Source organism: Serinus canaria, chromosome 18 (genome assembly GCF_022539315.1).
Source record: "Serinus canaria isolate serCan28SL12 chromosome 18, serCan2020, whole genome shotgun sequence".
NCBI classification, from domain to species: domain Eukaryota; kingdom Metazoa; phylum Chordata; class Aves; order Passeriformes; family Fringillidae; genus Serinus; species Serinus canaria.
This window is the reverse complement of record NC_066331.1, coordinates 701,844-720,954: the sequence shown is the minus strand read 5'-3', so window position 1 is coordinate 720,954 and position 19,111 is coordinate 701,844. Positions and strand designations below refer to the sequence as shown.

The 19,111-nt window shown below is 61.9% G+C and overlaps 3 protein-coding genes across 3 annotated transcripts in view; 1 reads left to right on the top strand and 2 right to left on the bottom strand.

The window, feature by feature from the left end:
• The window catches only part of RNF213 (ring finger protein 213), a 46,009-nt gene extending 38,785 nt beyond the window's left edge, over nucleotides 1-7,224 (bottom strand). Inside the window, 6 exon segments of the mRNA XM_050981195.1 lie at nucleotides 82-275; nucleotides 512-670; nucleotides 1,294-1,475; nucleotides 2,405-3,034; nucleotides 3,492-3,790; nucleotides 7,046-7,224. Of these exon segments, the coding sequence (XP_050837152.1) occupies nucleotides 82-275; nucleotides 512-670; nucleotides 1,294-1,475; nucleotides 2,405-3,034; nucleotides 3,492-3,674 (1,348 nt within the window). The 5' untranslated portion in view covers nucleotides 3,675-3,790; nucleotides 7,046-7,224.
• Nucleotides 7,225-7,350: 126 nt separating this feature from the next.
• SLC26A11 (solute carrier family 26 member 11) lies at nucleotides 7,351-15,661 on the bottom strand. Its single transcript, XM_050981568.1, has 17 exons — nucleotides 15,647-15,661; nucleotides 15,237-15,545; nucleotides 14,747-14,939; nucleotides 14,510-14,595; nucleotides 13,960-14,039; nucleotides 13,654-13,796; nucleotides 13,218-13,393; nucleotides 13,059-13,131; nucleotides 12,663-12,713; nucleotides 12,340-12,400; nucleotides 11,960-12,015; nucleotides 11,545-11,685; nucleotides 10,550-10,677; nucleotides 9,439-9,538; nucleotides 9,104-9,240; nucleotides 8,767-8,839; nucleotides 7,351-8,043 (listed from the first exon to the last, which is right to left on the bottom strand). The coding sequence occupies exons 1-17, from the start codon at nucleotides 15,659-15,661 to the stop codon at nucleotides 7,967-7,969; spliced, it is 1,899 nt and encodes a 632-aa protein (XP_050837525.1). The 3' UTR covers nucleotides 7,351-7,966.
• Nucleotides 15,596-18,882, top strand: SGSH (N-sulfoglucosamine sulfohydrolase). The gene is made up of 8 exons (XM_050981207.1): nucleotides 15,596-15,750; nucleotides 16,005-16,165; nucleotides 16,286-16,391; nucleotides 16,609-16,759; nucleotides 16,978-17,134; nucleotides 17,304-17,385; nucleotides 17,507-17,710; nucleotides 17,978-18,882. Exons 1-8 carry the CDS (start codon nucleotides 15,660-15,662, stop codon nucleotides 18,535-18,537), a joined length of 1,512 nt encoding a protein of 503 aa, XP_050837164.1. The 5' UTR covers nucleotides 15,596-15,659; the 3' UTR covers nucleotides 18,538-18,882.
• Nucleotides 18,883-19,111: the final 229 nt, after the last annotated feature.

The following is a 19,111-nucleotide window of genomic DNA, read 5'->3' as shown; positions in this document are numbered from 1 at the left end:
AGACAGGGCTGCTGGCAGGAATGCTGGGCCACAGGACAGCAGGGGTCACCCCAAGGTGCAGGTCCAGCCAGCAGAGCTCACCTCCATTGTTGACCAAGGTGCCCTTTATCAACAAGCAGCGATTCACGTGTTGACTGGATTCTGAATTCTTGTAAATGAACTCATACTCCCCCTTCCCACAGGACACCCAGTACTTGTAAGGAATGTATTCATCCAGGATTTTTCTGCTGAGAGTTACAGCACCTTCAATGAGGTACCCATGTTCTGCCAGATGCCTTGGAAACACAAACACAGCAGAGACAGGCAAAGGACACGTTAGGTGATCTACAGAGCTCCTTTTCCACGCATTGCTCCATTTCTAATAGGAATGGTGACTGCTCTTTCACAAGAACACTTTAGAACAGTTTTCTCCCCTGTGAAACCCTTTGCTGCAACCCCCAGCTGTGGGCACAGAGCCACCCCATGCACAGAGGCTGAGGCCCCAGAGGGACCCAGAGCAGGCAACACTCACCTGGTGCAGTTCAGCTCACAGATGTTCTCCTTCCAGTCGGTGTAGGAAGGAATGCCCTGAGCCCTGATGAACACTTTATCGGTCTCCGGGTTGAGCTTGAAGTCTTTGGATAATATTGCATGGAAATACACTGTAACACCCTCACTGCCGCTCACAGAACTGCAGGAAAGAATTGCAAGGGGAATAGAAGGGATTCTGTTAAGGTTTTTCACTTGCACAAATCACTGTAAACCTCAAATCAGACTCGAGCCACCAGCTGAGTGGCTGCAAGACCCATAAACTCTGGCAGCAGTTCACTCAGACTGATGTTTGAGCAGGCCTAGTGCAAAGCCCAGAGCAAAAAGGAAAAATGGGCTCCTAAAGGCAGCAGGAAATGCTCTGGCCCAGCAGAGTCCCCTGGAATGGCCACACTTTCCAGCCCTTCCAGCTCATACACATTAAGCAAAACATCCAAACAGCTCTTCACACTATTCCCTTGAAGCACTGTGTGTGTGGAGCACATGTTGCTCATAAGAGCAAGAAATAGGAGAATAATCTCTTTTTGTCCATCAGATGCTCAAGCAGGTTCAACACATCACCCAGGACATCACCTGTGCTGAGGTCCCATTCAACACTGGTTCTGTCATGCACAACCACTTCACCTCAGTTTCAAGACAATCCCATTTCCACATGTCCAAGGTACGTACTGACCCAATCCCAGCACCTCAGTCTGGAGTCCTGAGTCCTCCTCACAGCAGCTCCTGGTAGGGAAGAATGCTGGGGAGCAGCAGGGCTGTTCTCACCTTTCTTTAATGTTTTCCACAGGTTTCTGGTTCCTTTGTTCCTTTTTGTTCTTGGGGCTGTCTGTAGCAGCTACAGCACTCTCCTTCCTGGCAGCCTTGGCTCCTTGGCTCAGACTTGCCTGCTCACTCACGTTGGGCACTTTCTCACCTGGGGTCTGATTTTTCTCTTTTGTGTTTGCATTCTGCAACAGGGAGACAACAATGCCCAATGAAACAGGAGCCCCTGGAAGCACAGCATCTCCTCCTGGTGTGTTGGTGATTGAGAGACTGGGCTCCTCCTGGGGCAAGCAAGAAGCCATTTCTTGTTTCTGCAACTCAGTTTATGTACTCTTACAGCCTTAGGTAAAATCTTTCACTGCTAAGCAATAACCACATTATTCATGTTTCTTAGCTATACTGCTTAACCACAGTCTCGCACCTGCAGTCTTGCATGACTTCCTTTAAACAATGCCAATTTCCTTTTTGTTTCCTCCCTTCCATTTCTGTTTGATGTTCCCAGGGCTTCTGGCCCACCAGAGTCAAGATGCCCACACCATCCATCAACTGTGCAGTGATTTCTGCTCTACTGCCCATCTGCCCCCCAACCCTGGTGCACCACCAGCTTCATCCTCCTGGAAGCACTGCAAACTCTGATCCCTCACTGAGGGAAGCCAGCTGGCTAAGGAAAACAGCCCATGAGGGAAGAGGAGCCCAGCCCAAACACACTGCCACACAGTCAGCTCAGTGAGCCCCAGGTCCCAGAGGATGGGGCATAAAGAAAGTGAAAGAGAAACCACAGCAACTTCCAGCTTACCAGGCCTGTGTATAAGCAGAGCACAGGCACCTGCAAAGCACAAAATGCCCTTGTTCAAGGGGATCCCAGAGCTCTCCAAAGAGCACGGCTGGCTGGAGAAGGGACACCTCCCAGTCCTTGGGGCATCTGAGCAACCCCTCAGGGAGAGCTGGGCTAGAACTGGTACCCAGGAGAACAGAACTCCAATTAGAGCCTCCCCACTTCACCCCTGTATACCTGGGCTGGTGCTCCTCAGCCTCACTGACAGCACGAGCAAGTCACACTGGCAAAGGGAAGCTGTGCCCACTGGAACACTCACCAGAGCTCACTCACACTCACCTTGGCAGTGGAACTGGTCCCTTTCTGCTTGGGCTCCTTCCCAGCCTGCAGGCTCGGAGCCCCAGGGGAGGCCTTGGTCTCAGGCTTGCTTTGGGGAGCTCCCTTGGCAGGAGGCAGCCTGGGACTGCCAGGGACTGCTCCCTTGGCAGAGGGACTCGCTCCCTGCCCTGCTGACAGCCGCTCCCTGCTGCTGCCCCGGGCCTGGGAGCCTGCTGTGGCTGCTGGCAGCTGGCCAGGGGCACCACTGCCCCGTTGCACATCATCCCTGGCAGTTCCTCCGTGCTCCGGGGCTGTGCCATCCCCCACCTTGTCCCCTGGGGCTGTGGCACTGGGAGCTGGGGCAGCCCCCCCGGCTGTGCTGCTCTGCTCTGCAGGGCTCAGTCTCTCTGCTTCCAGGCTACCAGCTTCCTTCCCCAGGTGTGCCAAATCCCTGTCACTTCCAGGTGTGTCTCCAAGGTCATCAGCACGTCCATCAGCACTTGGGTTTGCTCCCTCAACGGGAGGTTGGATTTCTTGAGGAGCAACACTTGTGTCAGGCAACTCTGTGGTTTGAGCTGGTGCTGTGCTTTGAGGAGGCAGAGAGTCCTGTTCCCCAGAGATGGACTTCTTTGCTTTAGTCTTCTTCCCTTTCTATTAAAAGAAGAAAAACAAAGACCACAATGTCTGTTTATTCATTGCCAAAGGGAAACTCTCTGTCACCTCCTCCATTGCAGCAAGTGCTGACATCTTCCTGCACCACGGGACTAACTGAGAATGATCAGGAAGAGGAGGGACAAGACCAGCCAGCGAAACGCAAATAACTCTTGAGAGCCGTGTGGGTTTAATATTCCAGACCTGCTCAGCAGGAGCACAGAGCAGCGCTGCAGTGTCTCAGCTGACTCATGTAATTTGTGGTTCCCCCTCCCGGCACGGCAGCTCCGCACGCACAGCACAGCGTCAGCAAACACAGCCAGCTTCTCCTGCAGGAAGCCAGGCAGCAGCTCCCCGACGTGGCCAGAGGGATCTGGGGGAAGCAGCCCAGCCTCCTCACTTCACACAAGGGAGCAACAGGTCACAGCCACTCCCCAGCACCCAGCAGGATCCTCACCTTCCTCTGCAGAGAAGCCACCTCAGCAGAGTCGCCAGCCCCGCACTGAGCTGTGTGGTTCTCTGGAGCTGTGACATCCCCCAGCAGTGAGGATCCCTCTTCCTCCTTCTGGGTCTCAGCAGAGTTGGCAGATCCACCTGCAGCTTCAGGGGTGGTGCTGGGCAGAGCTCTTGCTCTGTCCATCAGTGACTCGCCCTCGGTCTCCTTTGTTTCCGTGCTGGAAGGAGGCCCAGCAGCAACTTCTCCCTTCACCTCTTCCTCTGCATCAGGGACTGCAGGGACCTGCACCTCTCTTCTCTCTGCAATGGAGGGAAATTAACTGTTAAACTGGAAACCAACCCCCAGTCGGGTCACAGCATGGTTTGGGTTGGAAGAGACATTACAGCTCATCTTGTCCCACCCCTGCCACAGGAGGGGCACCTTGCACTGGACCAGGTCACTCAAAGTCCCTGGATGAGGGAGAGAATGAGAAAAAAAAGCTAAAACTCATGAGTTCAGATAGACACAGTTAAATAGGACAGAAAAGGAAAATTGCAGTAACCATAAAGGAATATCCAGACCAAGGGATGCACAGGGTGCTTGCTCACCACCCTCTGAGCCATGCCCCTCAGCAGTGGCCCTCACCCCCCAGGGTTTCCTTCAGCACCATGCCCTGTGCTCTGCACACCCCTCTGGGCACTGGGGCAACTCTCCTGGCTCTGCCCCTCCCTGCCCAGGCAGCCTGGGAGCCTGAGGAGTCCTTGGCTTAGTGTAAGCACTGCTCAGCAGCAGCTGAGCCATCAGGCTGTTATCATCAGGAGCCTCATCCTGAGCCCAAACACAGCTCTGAAACAGCTCCTGGGAACAACAAACTGTCCCAGCCAAAGTCACGAACACGCAGGAGCTGTTTGTTGTCCTTGTTCAACTCCCACCAGCCATGCCACCAGTCTCCCTTACAGCCTCCTGCCCTCTCCAAGGCCCTGCCAGATGCAGAATAATTAAGGAACCCCAGCATTGATGTAGAGCTCTATTCGTGTCCCTGCTGCAGACACAAATCCAGCAGCAGCTCTGGCAAGCAGCTGCCTGTGCACGGAGCCCAGCATGAGCAGGGACAGGACAGCAGCACCTCCCAGCTGGCACAGCCTGCTGTGACCGCTCCCACTCAGCGGAGGGCTTTCCAAGAAGGCAGAGGAAACTCCTTTTTTATTTTCACAGCTTTATCCAGTCCATTAAAAACCAGTGGAAGGGTAGCTCCAGGCCCAGTCAGGCAGCAGAGATGATCTTTGCCTTCTGCAGGGGTTTCACAGGCTCCTCCACACTGCCTCACCCCAATTCTGAGAGCAAAAGTTTTGAGCCTCAGCTACTTTGGATGTTCTTCCTACAGCATTCCAGAGCTGGAGATCCCAGGTTTGTAACCCTGCCATGCTGGAGTGCAGAGGGATTTGCTAAGAACTGACCCTGTGGGGACTGCAGCAGCTTGATTCTGATTTAGTGTGCTTTTCTAGGATCACATTCTCTCTGTCAACAAACCAAAAGCCATTCTGGTGGCCCAGGTCATTTGGTCTTAAAACAAGTAAATGATTAGGAAACATTTCCCCCAGCAGAACCGTGTTGTGTACTTGATTCTGTCTCTGTTCAGAGAGGCAGAGTTAGTGTGTTGTCAAACACAACTCAGGGGTGAGTTCCAAATCTAACAACAAGCTGCGAATTAGAAATTCTGTGTCAAGAAGGACTCAACCAGTCTTTTAATACAAAAACCAGCACTACTTCATTGGTAAAATAAACTAGTCCAACACTGGAGAGCTGAGTGTGGAGACTGTGTAGGATGTGTCACCATGTGAATCACCTGTCTGTCTCCTGACAGCCACTGCAAAGTGAAGAAAACTGTCTCTGGTGTGGAACACCAGGGGAGGTTGAGAAGAGAGATTGGGAGGGGAGTCAGGGACCAGAGCAGAGCGGAATGGTGTAGCAATTACTTCAATAGAAAGGGCTGGGCAGAGGCCAGAGCCACACGGGCACCAGAGGTGACACAGGCAGGCCCCGGGTCAGTGCGTGGCCCGGCCCGGCCCGGCCCGGCCGAGTCCCGGGGCCCAGCGCGGGCCCACAGCCGCAGCAGGGGCCGGGCAGGCCCTGCCGGCAGCCAAGGGGGACAGACAGGCCCGGGGCACAGACACAAACACCGGCACAGCGTGAGGCAACGCAGCCGCGTCACCTCCTCCTCTGCCCGTTTTATTGTCAGGGAGCGACACCGGACAGCGGGGCTGGGAGCGTGAGGGGAACCACAGCGCTTAAAGGCACACCAACACAAACAGCGAGAGCGCCGCCGCGCTGAGGGCCCGTGCTCCCACCGACGGCCCGGCTCTCCTTCCCGGAGCCCTGCCTGGGGCTGCTCCGCCGGGCGGGGCCGCGGCCGGGAGCCCGGCTCCAGCGGCGGGGCCGGGCCATGGCCGAGGGTCGCTGCCCGGGCCGACCCCGGCCGGGCGGGGCCTGGCCTGGGGGCGGGGTCTGTATGCAAATGGCACCGCTCTCGCTCCTCGCGGACTGGCGGCTCTCCGCCCCCTCGGGAAATATGCAAAGAAGCAGGGTGGATGGGCCAATGGCGTGGCGAAGGAGCGGTTGTATGCAAATGAGCCAGTTATGTGATGTGAGGGGCGGGGCTATTGCGGCTCCCGGGGGGCGCCGGGAGGGCACGGGGTGGGGGACACGGACCGGGGGAACCGGGGGGAACCGGGGGGACACGGGGAGAACCGGGAGCACCGCGGGGTTGGGGCATCCCGGGTGAACGGGGAGGAGATGGGAGTCCCCGGGGACGCACCGAAGGGCTCCGGGCGGATTGAGGATCAGGGTGCACCGGGGAAATCGAGGCGCTTCGGGGGCACCGGGAGGGTGCAGCGGGACCCGGAGCCCGCAGCGCCGCCTGCCCCGGAGTCGCGGCTGCCCCCGCCGCGCAGCCCCCCAGGCCCGGCGCCCCGTGCTGCCCCGGCAGCGCGACTCACCGAGTGACCGGGCACGGGCACAGACACCGGCACCTGCAGCGCCCGCTCGTCCCGCCGCTCCGCCGACTCCCGCCCAGACAAGTTTCGTTTCTCCGCCGAGCCGCCAACTTTCGTTTTTGCAGTCACCGTCCCCGCCCAGCCCCGGCCCGCCCCGGCCGATCCCGGCCAATCCCGGCCACGGGCGGCTCCCGGCGGGTCCTGCCCCGCCCGCCCCCCATCCCGCCGGGCATCTCTCGGGGTCCTCTCCCGGTACCCACGGGCATCCCCCAGCCCGGCGCAGGACAGGCCCGGCAGCAGCAGGGAGGGCAGCTGCGTTGCAGGAGAGCGCTTTGTGCTCGGTCAAAAAGCGCTTGGTCCCGACGGCCAAAAGCGGATTCCGCCGTCCAAAGTGGGGGCACGGCAGGTGCCCCGTCCCGATCCGACCGGGACCGAGCCCAAGACGGGCTCCCAGCAGTCCTGCCCTCCGGCAGTGCTCGCACAGGTTTGAGCTCACACTCATTCCTAAACAACCAGCCCGTTTTACCCCCATGGCCCCGTTTTCCCCCTCCCGGCACCCCCGTGGTGCAGCAAGGAACTCACAGCTCGGTGCACCCAGGGCAGGACCCGGAGCCCCGGCAGGTGAGCGGCTCCCGGCAGGTGAGCGGCTCCCGGGCAGGTGAGCGGCTCCCAGGCAGGTGTGTGGCTCCCGGGCAGGTGTGCCGCCCTTCCAGCACCTCTGGCAGCAGGAACTGTGCAGAACGTGCCCTCGGGCTCGGTTCACCCGCACTGCCCCAGTTTGCTTTCGGTTTCTATTCCCGGGCACGCTCAGCAGCACCCAGAAGATAACTCCCCTTCCCACACAAAAGGAAAAAGCTTTCCCTCAGGAAGGCAGAGATCACACTGACTCATTAGCAGTTTCTGGTTTATTACACCGAGGGCCGTTGAGGGAAGCTGAATTCCCGACCTGCCCAGCCCCACCAGGTGCTGTGCCCATCAAACAGCCTGGTGTCACCGTGCCTGTCCCCTCGGCAGGGCCCAGGCCAGGGCTGCACCCCAGGGTGACAGCCCAGACCCAGGCAGAGCTTGGCACAACACCCCACAGACAAGAGAAGGATAAAAAAGGTAAGGAAGGATAAAAATCAGTAAGGAGCACAATCCCAGATGATTTCCCCCTCCCAGAGGTGAAGCCTGAGCCCCATGGCTGCTTGGAGGGCAGCACAGCAGCCCTGGAACAGCTTTGAGAGCTCCCCCGTGTCACCACTGGAGCGTCCCAGAACAAGGAAAAGGTCCAGAATTAAAACAGTCGTTTAAAAAACGTCAGCAGCTCCCTGGAGGAAGGATGGCTTCGCACTGGTCACTGTGACAAGGAACAGTTTTGTCCCACAGCCCGTGTGGGGCTGGGCTGGTGCTGCTCTGTCCACCTCGCTGCGGGACATGGGGACAGCCCAGGAGGCGCAGGTGGCTCCCAGGGAGGGTGCTGGTGTCACTGGGGTGGCACAGGACGTTCAGCCCAAGCTGGTCTCACTGGATGAGCCCGGTGCTCTCGGCAGTGCTGGTGGGGGGCTCTGCCCTGCTGCCCCCCAGCTCCCTGCACCGCTCTGGGACAGGAGGGGGGAGGCAGGGTCAGGGCAAGGCTCACATCCTGGCTCTGCTTGGCACAGAGGGAATTTTCTTCCCAGGAGCTGTTTCAGAGCTGTGCTTGGGTTCAGGATGAGGCTCCTGATGATAACAGCCTGATGGCTCAGCTGCTGCTGAGCAGTGCTTACACTAAGCCAAGGACTCCTCAGGCTCCCAGGCTGCCTGGGCAGGGAGGGGCAGAGCCAGGAGAGCTGCCCCAGTGCCCAGAGGGGTGTGCAGAGCACAGGGCATGGTGCTGAAGGAAACCCTGGGGGGATCTGGCCGAGGGGTGAGGGCCACTGCTGAGGGGCTGGCTGGGCATGGCTCAGAGGGTGGTGAGCAAGCACCCTGTGCATCCCTTGGTCTGGATATTCCTTTATGGTTACTGCAATTTTCCTTTTCTGTCCTGTTAAACTGCCTTCATCTCAGCCCAAGAGCTTTACCTTTCCTCTGATCCTGCCCCATGCCTCTGCAGGGGGAGTGAAGGGCTCCCTGGGGCTGAGCTGCTGCTGGGTTGAACCACCAGAGCTCACCACGAATCCCCAAAGCTGGGGAGACCCAGTTTTTGGGAGGGGCTCCAGCTCACCCTCCCAGGAGCCCCTGCAGCCCCCACTCTGCTGCTCTGCAGCTGGACAGTCAGATCCCCACGGGTGTCCTCCAGGGCCACACTCATCCCATCCTGGGAGAGCAGCCCAGAGCCTCACCTGCCTCCTCCCAGCTGGGGAAGTGCTGGAATCCTTCTAAGTCTGCAGACAGGAGGACTTGGAGAACGGGGTCCTGAGGGCAGAGAAACCTGGGCTGGGGGAGTGCTGGCCACTTCCCACCCCCTGGGGCAGAGCCCCCAGCACCCCCAGCCCTCCCAGCACCCCCAGCCATCCCAGCAGGAGCCCCCAGCCCTCCCAGCACCCCCAGCCCCAGCTGTGTGAGGTGAAGGTGCTGGGGATGGTGATGGTGCCACCAGAGGAGAGGCCAGCACAGAGCCCATCAGCCACATCCACACCCTCCCCAGGCCCAGGGTGGCATGGCCAAGGTCCCACACACCTGCAGGCCACAGAAGGCGAGCGAGAGGCCATGCCTGTGCAGCTCCTGCAGCAGCTCTGCCAGCCCCAGCACCGCCGTGTAATCGATGCTGCTGACGTGGCTGCAGTCCAGCAGCACAGAGCGGGCTGGAGATGCTGCTGGGAGAGCACAAGGTCGTGTCCCAACAAGTGCAGAAATGAGCAGCCCAGGGGTCACAGCCCTCAGAGCCAGGGTGGGGCAGCTGTGCTGTCACCGCTGGCACACGCAGTCCTGGGTCTGGGCAACACCTGCCACCCACAGCAGAGTGATGCAGGAGGTGACAGCCCTGTCCCCAGGACAGGCCAGCAGCACGGTACCTGCCAGAGCACGGCTGCACACCGAGTCCCTCAGGTGCTCCACGGCTGGGAAGTGCAGGCTGCTCCCCGGCTGCACCAGCAGCACGGCCCCCTCCGACACCTGCGGGGGACACAGCCACAGGGAGCTCAGGGCTGTCACCTCCCCAGGCTGGGACAGCCACAGGGAGCTCAGGGCTGTCACCTCCCCAGGCTGGGACAGCCACAGGGAGCTCAGGGCTGTCACCTCCCCAGGCAGGGACAGCCACAGGGAGCCCAGGGCTGTCACCTCCCCAGGCAGGGACAGCCACAGGGAGCTCAGGGCTGTCACCTCCCCAGGCAGGGACAGCTCCCCTGTCACTCCCTGCCCTCCTGGGTGGCGTGGGAGGAGCAGGAGCCCCCATCCCTCAGGGAATCCCTCCTGCACTCAGCCCAGTGCCAGCAGGGCAGGGCAGGGATGCCTCCCTCTCCTGCTCTCCAGCCTGAGGATATTCCCTTCCTCCTGCTCCTTCAAAGGGGTCCCTGTGCTGTGCCCGTGGCAGACTGGGGACAGCAAGAACAGGTCAGGAGCATCCTGCACCCCAGCACCTCCCTGCCCTCAGGAGCCCCCTCCCAGCTCCCTGGCCCTGCCACATCCAAGGGTGTGAGAAATGGATTTGTAAGGATTCTCAAAAGCTGACAGAAAGCTCACACAGTCCTGCACAAGTGTATGCAAACTCTGAGATAAGGTGTGCTGCCTTAGGAAGGCCATGGGATAGAGATGACATTGTTGAGAGAGATTGAACTAGAAACAAATTTCAACAAGTTTCAAACTATGGCCTTGCAAAAAGACCAGATATTTTAGAGAATTAGAGCTGTGAAAGATGCACTGCAGCATTACATCAGGTAAAAATGCAAGTGATTGGTGTCAGAAGTGTTAGCAGCATTGTGGGGCAAAATAGACTGGAAAAGATTTATAAGGGATTGTAACCAGGAAATAGGCTGGCTTCTGATGGAATGGCACCGAGTTTCACATCTCTTATGTCTCACCCTTCATCTGAGACTGATAATGGAATAAAATCCTTTAAAAAGCCTCTCAGCTGCCCCACCTCTGAAAAGCTGGGAGAACCAACACGAGGGCAGGGGAGAAGCTCACCCTTATTGGGGGCCTGGCAATGGAGTAGAGCAGGAGGAGCCCCGAAACCAGCACCCCAGCCACGATTCCATACTGCACCTCCCAGAAGCAGAGCAGGAAGGTCACACAGAGGGGCACAAGGTCCAGCCCTGCAAGAAAGGGAAGCCAGGCTCGCTGTGGCCTGCCTGGTGCCACAGGGCACTCAGTGACAGTGCCAGCTCAGCGGGCACAGCCGGGTCCTGAGGAACCCACTCCGTGCAGGGGCTGGGGCAGCTTGGGAGGAGCTGCGGGTGGAGCTCGGGGTGGGGAGGGGCCGTGAACTGTCCCCTCAGCATGACAAAGGAGCCGGGAACCCTGGGCAGCCACATGATGGGCACTCAAGATGGGACACAGACAGTGATGGGGCACTCAGAGATGCTCAGAGACCATGATGGGACACTCAGAGACTGTGGTGGGACACTCAGACCATGATGGGACACTCAGACCATGATGGGACCCTTAGAGACAGTGATGAGACACTCAGAGATAGTGATGGGACACTCAGACCATGATGGGACCCTTAGAGACTGTGATGGGACACTCAGACCATGATGGGACACTCAGAGACTGTGATGGGACACTCAGACCATGATGGGACACTCAGACCATGATGGGACACTCAAAGACCGGGATGGGACACTCAGACACCTTAATGGGACACTGAGAGACTGTGATTGGACACTCAGAGACCACCCCCAGACTTTGCATGTCTGTGAGGGGCTAAAAGGATAAAAACTCGAGCTGTCATTCTGTTATTTAGCTCTGGCACCATGATTAAATTATTTTAAGGATCTGCACGTCTGAGACTCTGCTATGGGAAACCTGGGGTAGAGCTGGAGAGGAGACCTGCCCTGTGTGAGCGGGGCAGGGGGAGCCCTGCAGGGGCTCAGTCCCAGCTCAGGGGGTGACTGTGACTGCCAGAGTGGCTCCTGGATGGCTGCACTGGGGGATTGCCCACTGCCCAGTGATGCCCTCACTCTTAACCCGCCAGAGTGTCCTGAAGATGCCAGCGTCGAACATGGGCACCACGGCCGAGATGATGACGGCAGCCAGCGCTGCTTTGGGGATGTAACAGAACACAGAGGTGAGGTATGCCAGGGACAGCAGGACCAGGGCACCTGTGGGAGAGAGACCCTGAGCCACAGGCACCCTGCACCCAGGGGTACCCCCCACCCACAGGCACCCCGCACCCAGGGGTCCCTGACACCCAGGGGTTCCCAGCACCCAGGGGCTCCCAGCACCCAGGGGTCCCTGACACCCAGGGGTCCCTGACACCCAGGGGTTCCCAGCACCCAGGGGCTCCCAGCACCCAGGGGTCCCTGACACCCAGGGGTTCTCAGCACCCAGGGGTTCCAGCACCCAGGGGTCCCCGGGGGCAGAGCAGGGCTGTACCTGTGACGAGCCCTCCCGCGGGGGTGCAGACCCCTGACTGAGCATTCACTGCTGTCCTGAAACACAAACCCACCCGTGCCAGGCTGGGGGCTGGGGGCTGCTGCTGCCCACTGCCCAGACCCCAGCCAGGAGACCCCCCTGCCCTGTCAGGGAGGAACACGAGCGAGCCCCCGGCTTCCAGGACTGCACAGCAGGAAGGGAGGCGGCCCTCGAGGAAGGGAAGGGACACAGGCATAGCCCAGCCACCAAGGTGGGCTGCTGGGGACCAGGACACGAGCTCAGGGACCCACTGGGACAGCACAGAATGCCACACAGGACCTTGCAGAGCTCCCTCACCACGCAGCCCCAGCGAGTGCCCTGCTGCCCCTCCTGCTACCCACCGGCCAAAGCTGCCCGTGATGGGGTACGAGGAGACAAAGGAGCCCAGGACATTGGCAACACCTGGGGAGACAAAGGAGAGGGACTGGGAGGGCACTGCTGTGTCTGTGTCCCCACCATGACCGTGCAGGAGTGACTCAGCCTGCTCTGGAAATTCCTGAGCTGAGAGAACGCCTGGGGTGGGGGCAGCATGTGAGGTAAGGAAGGGAGAAGCTCAGGTGGAGGCAGGACTGCCCAGACAGGGATCTCAGGCAGCCCAGGGGCTGTGGGACACCCGGCAGGGCTGAGAGCCCCATCCCTGCCCTCCTGAGCAAGCAGCTCTTACCCAGAGCCAGCAGCTCCTGGTCGGGGTCAATCCTGTACCCATTCTGTGAGGCTGAAAGGAGATGGTGGAGGTGGCCTGAGGCTCCCACAGGCACCTGCCACGCACACAGAGCAGAACCAGCAGTGACTGGGACAGTGTGGGCCCTGTCCTGGCCCTTGGGCACAGGAGCACCCTGAGACAAGGCTCACCTCCTGGCCAAATTTCAGCTGGGCACCCCACAGGACCTCTCCCGCCAGCCCATCCTATGAACTGAAGCCCAGTCCCTCCCAGTGCCCCAAAAGGAACAGCAGCTTCCCCAGCACCCCAAGCCCTTGCAGAGACCCCTCCCCAGCACCCCGAGCCCCCACAGAGACCCCCTGAGAGCACAGGGCAGGCAGGGCCCTGGCACAGTCCTACCGAAAGCCTTGGCGATGGCGACGGTCTCCAGCAGCCCCATGAGCGGCACCACGGCCAGCCCGACCCCCATGTCCTGGGAGGGAGGATCCAGTCAGGGGGGCTGGGGGCCAGCACAGGCAGGAGGGAGCAGGGCAGCCCCTGGGGAGTGGCAGCACCCACCTGCACCATGCTCGGGAAGGGGACGGTGCCGTTGGGCGCTGCCAGGGAGAAGCGCGGTGGCCGGAAGGGTGGCAGGCCCTGGGGGATGCTGCCCGTCAGCCTGAAGGGCTGGGAGCCCATCACCTGGAAGGAGTAAGCCACCAGGCCAGCAAACAGGACCACGAGAGCGTTGCGTGCTGCCAAAGTGGAGAGAGCAGCCATGAACTGTGCCCGGAGCCCAGGGCAGCAGGAGGGGCAGGAGATGGTACCCGAGCTGCTGGGCACTGCCCAGCCTTAGGAAGGGGCACGGGGACAGGAGCCTTGGGACTTTTCCTCCCTGCCCCACCTCCAGGTCTTGGCTCCTGCCAGCCTGGCCTTTCCCAGTTTCAGGCTCTGCCTTCCCTGACCCAAGGAGATGATCCCTGGCAGGGGCTGGGGCAGGGGACAGCTGACACACCTGTGGCACAGATCCACACAATCAGGTGGCTGATCCTGACAGCCAGTGGCTCTGTGGGGACAGCCTGGGGCAGGTGGCTCTTCATGGCCCGGAGCCCTGCCAGTGCTGCCAGGCAGCTCAGCCCCAGCACAGCGTCCCCAGCCCTGCAAGAGGCACATCAGTGCCACCCCAGACACGCCGGGAGAGCTCCCACAGAGGCCAGGGGAGGGGGGCTGTGTCACAGCCAAGACATCAGTCCCAGCTGTGACCCCAGGGATGGGGAGCACTGCAGCTACAGGGCAGGGAGCAGGGCATGGGGGTGCTGACCTGGTCTCCCCAATCCTCCTCAGAGTCTCGTAGACCTGCAGGAAGAACTGCCTCGGGATGCCCTGCAGCCCCAGGATGTTCTGTGCAGGCAGACAAAGCTGCTGACAGCCCAGCCCCGTGACCACAGCCATTAGCCAACACCGGCCTGGAGCTGCTGCCAGAGGCTCTGATTTGGGTTAACCACAAAGGAAGTGTGGCAGCCCAGCAGAGCCTCGGGTCCCTGCGAGGCCAGCGAGGGGCTCCCGGGGTGCAAACCACCCCCAGCTTCCCAATTTGCAAACCCACCGTGCCAGAGAATTGCCCAGTGCCTCTGCAAGTGACCCATCCCACGTCCTGGTTTTACTGGTGTCCTGGATGCCACCAGCAGGTCAGCAGCAGAGGGTGTGTTCAGCTGGGTCTGCTCCGAGCAGGGCGCTCAGGGACCCAGCAGAACCACTGGCAGGGGGTCCCGGGACCCCTTTGAGCACATGGCCCAGCCCGGTGCTGAATATCCCAGCTGCACAGCTCTAGGAGAGGGCTGCAGAGGCAGCCAGGACAGGGCAGGTCCTACCTTGACCTGGTTGAAGCTAATGGTGATGGAAGCAGCTGATGTAAACCCCTTAATGACCGGGCAGGAAATGAAATCCAGAAGGAATCCTGCAGGGGATGGCAGGCAGTGAGCACGCTCCTGAGCCCAGTGGCTCAGCAGGACAGTCCCAGTGTCCCGGAGAGCAGAGAGGAGGAAGGAACAACTAGAGGCTGTGCAGCAATATCCCAAACACATCAGTGCATGGCAAGAGCATCTCACCGAGGCGCAGGAGCCCCATGGCCAGCTGAATGCAGCCCGAGAGGAAGGCGAGCAGGACGGCATAGACGGGCTGGTGGAAGGCGTACGAGGAGACCAGCAGGGACATGATGGCCGTGGGACCCAGCGTCACGTCCTTGGCCGTGCCCAGGAGGCAGTAGACGAAGCAGCCCATGAAGGAGGAATAGAGGCCGTACTGCAGGGGGACAGAAGGGGCACTGGCACGGCCCTGGGAGCCGGGAGAGGCCGGACACGTCCCGGACCGGGAGGCTGGGCTGATCTCGGGTCACTCCAGGGCCCTTGGCACACGCGTGGCATCCTGCCCGGGAAATGGGCGACTGCACAGCGCCAGCCCTTGGTCACCCAGCCCAGCCCTGCCCTGCCCTGCCCGTCACACTGCCGGGCTGCCCGGGAGCGGGTCCCGCCTCACTCCGGCCGGAGGCAGCCCGGGGAGCGGCAGGTCCCCGGGTCCCGGTCCTGGCCCGGCACCCACCTGCAGCGGCAGCCCGGCCAGCTCGGCGTAGGCCAGCGCCTGGGGCACGGCGGTCAGTCCCACGGCCAGCCCGGCCAGCAGGTCCAGCGGCAGCCACGCCCGCGAGTACCGCGGCAGCCAGCGCAGCACCGGCAGCGCCGGGCGCGGGCACCGGGACCCCGGCATGGCCGGGACCCCCGGGGCTGCGGACCGGTACCGGGGGAGGAGCGGGACCCCCGCGGGTCCGCGGTCGGTACCGGGGGAGGAGCGGGACTCCGCGGGGCCGCCGGTGCCAGCCCGGCACAGCCCGCGGCTCCGCCCGCGCCGGATCTGAGCGGCCGGAGCGCCTCATGTGACCGGGGTGAGGAGGAGCCGGGGCGGCCGGAGGAGCTGCCGAGCCCCGCTGCCGGTGCTGCTGCTGCTGCCGGTGCCGGTATCGGTGCCATGCGGCCCTGGGCGCTGCTACTGCTGCTGCTGGGCGCGCTCCGGCCCGGCGGAGCCGCGGCCCCGGCCCGCAATGTGCTGCTGCTCCTGGGTGAGTGCGGCCCGGCCCAGCCCAGCCCCGGAGCCGGCCCGGACCCCCCTGCCCGGGGCTGGGCGCAGGGGGCATCCCGCGGCTGGGAGGGAGGGACGGTCCCGGGCTCCGCTGCATCCCCTCCGCAGCACCGCCCGGGTCACCCGCAGCCCGGGGATGCTCCCGGTGTCATCAGGGGTCCCCGCGCCCGGCCAGGGACATCCCCGGGCTGACCTCAGGGACATCCCCGGGCTGACCCTGCACCCGTCCCGCAGCCGATGACGGCGGCTTCGAGAGCGGCGCCTACAACAACTCGGCCATCCGCACGCCGAAACTGGACGCGCTGGCCCGGCGCGGTTTGGTCTTCCAGAACGCCTTCACCTCCGTCAGCAGCTGCTCCCCGAGCCGGGCCAGCATCCTGACCGGCTTACCCCAGGTAGGGGCACCTGCGGCACCGGGCCAGGGCTGCCAGCCCATGGCAGGAGTCACGGGCACAGCTGGAGGTGTTGCAGGGCCAGGCTGGCAGCCCTGGTCCGACCGTGCCGTGTCCCCGCAGCACCAGAACGGCATGTACGGGCTGCACCAGGACGTGCATCACTTCAACTCCTTCGACGGCGTGAGGAGCCTGCCCCAGCTGCTCAGCCACGCAGGAGTCCGGACAGGTAGGAGCTGGAGGAGCTGGGACAAGCAGGAATAGGTACAGGCAGGAGCTGGGACAGGCAGGGAGCACCAAACCTCACTGGCAGGGCTCGGTGGCTAAACTGCCCGTGGGCTGGGGAGCCCTGCCTGGCCTGTGGCTGTCCCTGCAGAGAGGAGACAGCAGCAGCCACATCCCCCCCTGCACTGCTCCTGGCACGGCACCTGCCTGCATTCTCACAGGGATAATTGGGAAGAAGCACGTGGGGCCAGGGGCTGTGTACCCCTTCGACTTCGCCTACACAGAGGAGAACAGCTCCGTCCTGCAGGTGGGCAGAAACATCACCCGGATCAAGGAGCTCGTCCGGCGCTTCCTGCAGAGCCAGGACGAGAGGTGAGGCTGCCCCCTTGTCCTGGGGATGGCTGCACTGAAGATGTGTCCCCGTGGCACAGCTGCTCACAAACAGGAAGGGGCCATTGTCCCTGGGTCCCCCCATATCCAGATTAGGTGGGGGGAGTCCTGCTGACCCCAGCTCGCCGTGGCACAGCCCAGGAAGGTCTCTGGGCACCTCTTTGCTTCACCACCTCCACATCCCCCCTTTCCATCCCTAGGCCTTTCTTCCTCTATGTTGCCTTCCACGACCCTCACCGCTGCGGGCACTCCCAGCCCCAGTATGGGGCCTTTTGTGAGAAGTTTGGCAATGGAGAGAGTGGGATGGGCTGGATCCCTGACTGGAAGCCACAGATTTACCACCCGGAGCAAGTGCAGGTGAGAACCTGTGGGGATGTGTGGGGCTCTGTGGGGCAGCACGTGGTGTCAGCCTCTGGTGGAGCCAGGGCTGGCCCCACCTTGTCACTGTCCCCAGTGTCATAGCAAGGGCTGGTGAAGGCACAGGGGCCCTTGTCAGCCACGTGTCCCTTTCCCTGTCTCCGTTTAGGTCCCCCCCTTTGTCCCAGACACGCCGGCTGCCCGGGAGGACCTGGCTGCCCAGTACACAACCATCGGGCGCATGGACCAAGGTGGGAGCCATGGCCAGGCTGGGGCTGAGCTCTGCCCCTGCTCTCACAGGGATCATGGCCAGGCTGGGGCTGAGCTCTGCAGCCCCTCCCTGCCCCCTGAGCTCTGTCCCTCCTCTCACAGGGATCGGGCTGGTCCTGGAGGAGCTGCGCCGCGCCGGCTTCCTCAACAGCACCCTGGTGATCTACACCTCCGACAACGGCATCCCCTTCCCCGGGGGCAGGACCAACCTCTACCGCTCGGGCACCGCCCAGCCGCTGCTCCTCTCCTCCCCCGAGCACCCCCAGCGCTGGGGGCAGGTCAGCCCGGCCTTCGCCTCCCTCCTAGGTAAGAGCTGAGTGAGGGAGGCAGCACAGCTGTGCCTGGGGGTGTGGGCTGGTCCCCACCCTCCCTGCACCAAAACTCAGGGTCCTGTCCCTGGGGGCAGCCCTGGGCTCTCAGCATTGGCAGGGCCAGTGCAGGGAAGGGAGAGGAGGGAGGACAGAACAGGGTCCCCTGCAGGGACACCAACCCCGGGGACCTTTCTGCCCCTCTCTGGGGCTGAGTTTCCCCCCACAGTGCCTGTCCCTCTCTCACCCTTTTCCTCCCCTCCAGACCTGACGCCGACCATTCTGGACTGGTTCTCCATCCTCTACCCTACTTACAGCATCTTTGGCAAGAGGCAGGTGCAGCTCACTGGGAAATCTCTCCTGCCGGCCCTGGAGTCGGAGCAGCCCTGGGCCACGGCCTTCATGAGCCAGAGCCACCACGAGGTGACCATGTACTACCCCACGCGAGCCGTGCAGCACCGCCAGTTCCGCCTCATCCACAACCTCAACTACAAGATGCCCTTCCCCATCGACCAGGACCTGTACGTCTCGCCCACCTTCCAGGACCTGCTGCAGCGCACCCGGGCGGGGCGCCCGACGCACTGGCACAAGAGCCTGCAGCAGTACTACTACCGTGCCCGCTGGGAGCTCTTCGACTGCAGCCGCGACCCCGCCGAGAGCCAGAACCTGGCCCCCGACCCGCGCTACGCCAGCGTGCTGCAGCTGCTGCGGGCACAGCTGCTCAGGTGGCAGTGGGACACGGGGGACCCCTGGGTGTGCGCCCCCGACGCTGTCCTAGAGGAGAAACTGAGCCCCCAGTGCCAGCCGCTGCACAACGAGCTGTGAGTGGCACCCGTGCCCCCACAGTGCCGTGGGGCTCAGACCCCACCTGTGCCCTGACAGTGCCGTGGGGCTCAGACCCCACCCGTGCTCTGACAGTGCCATGGGGCTCAGACCCCACCTGTGCCCTGATAGTGCCATGGGGCTCAGACCCCACCTGTGCCCCCACAGTGCTGTGCTCCCATGGGGCATGATGGGCTGGTCCCACATCCCGGGTGACACCACAAGGTTCTGCCCTCTGCTGCCAACACCGCCTGGCCCCAGAGCACTGAGGGATTTCATGGTGCCCTGGCTCTCAGCTGGAGGAGCTGAAGAGCCAAGCTGCCCCTCAATAAAGCCTCTGGAGGATAAGGCTCTGTTTTCACCTGGAGCTGAGCACATCCCTGCAGCAGCCCCCAGCTTGGAGGCAGCAGGACAGGCCAAGGGGCTCTGTGGCACAGCCAGGGCTGCAGGAACAGCTGGGCACCCCCAGTGCTCTGGGAAATGGGGAAAGCCTTGAAGGGGCACAGGGGTCCCGCTGGAGACCTCCAGGCAGGGACAGAAATGGGGTGTCCCAACTGGGGACAGGGGGCTGAGCACA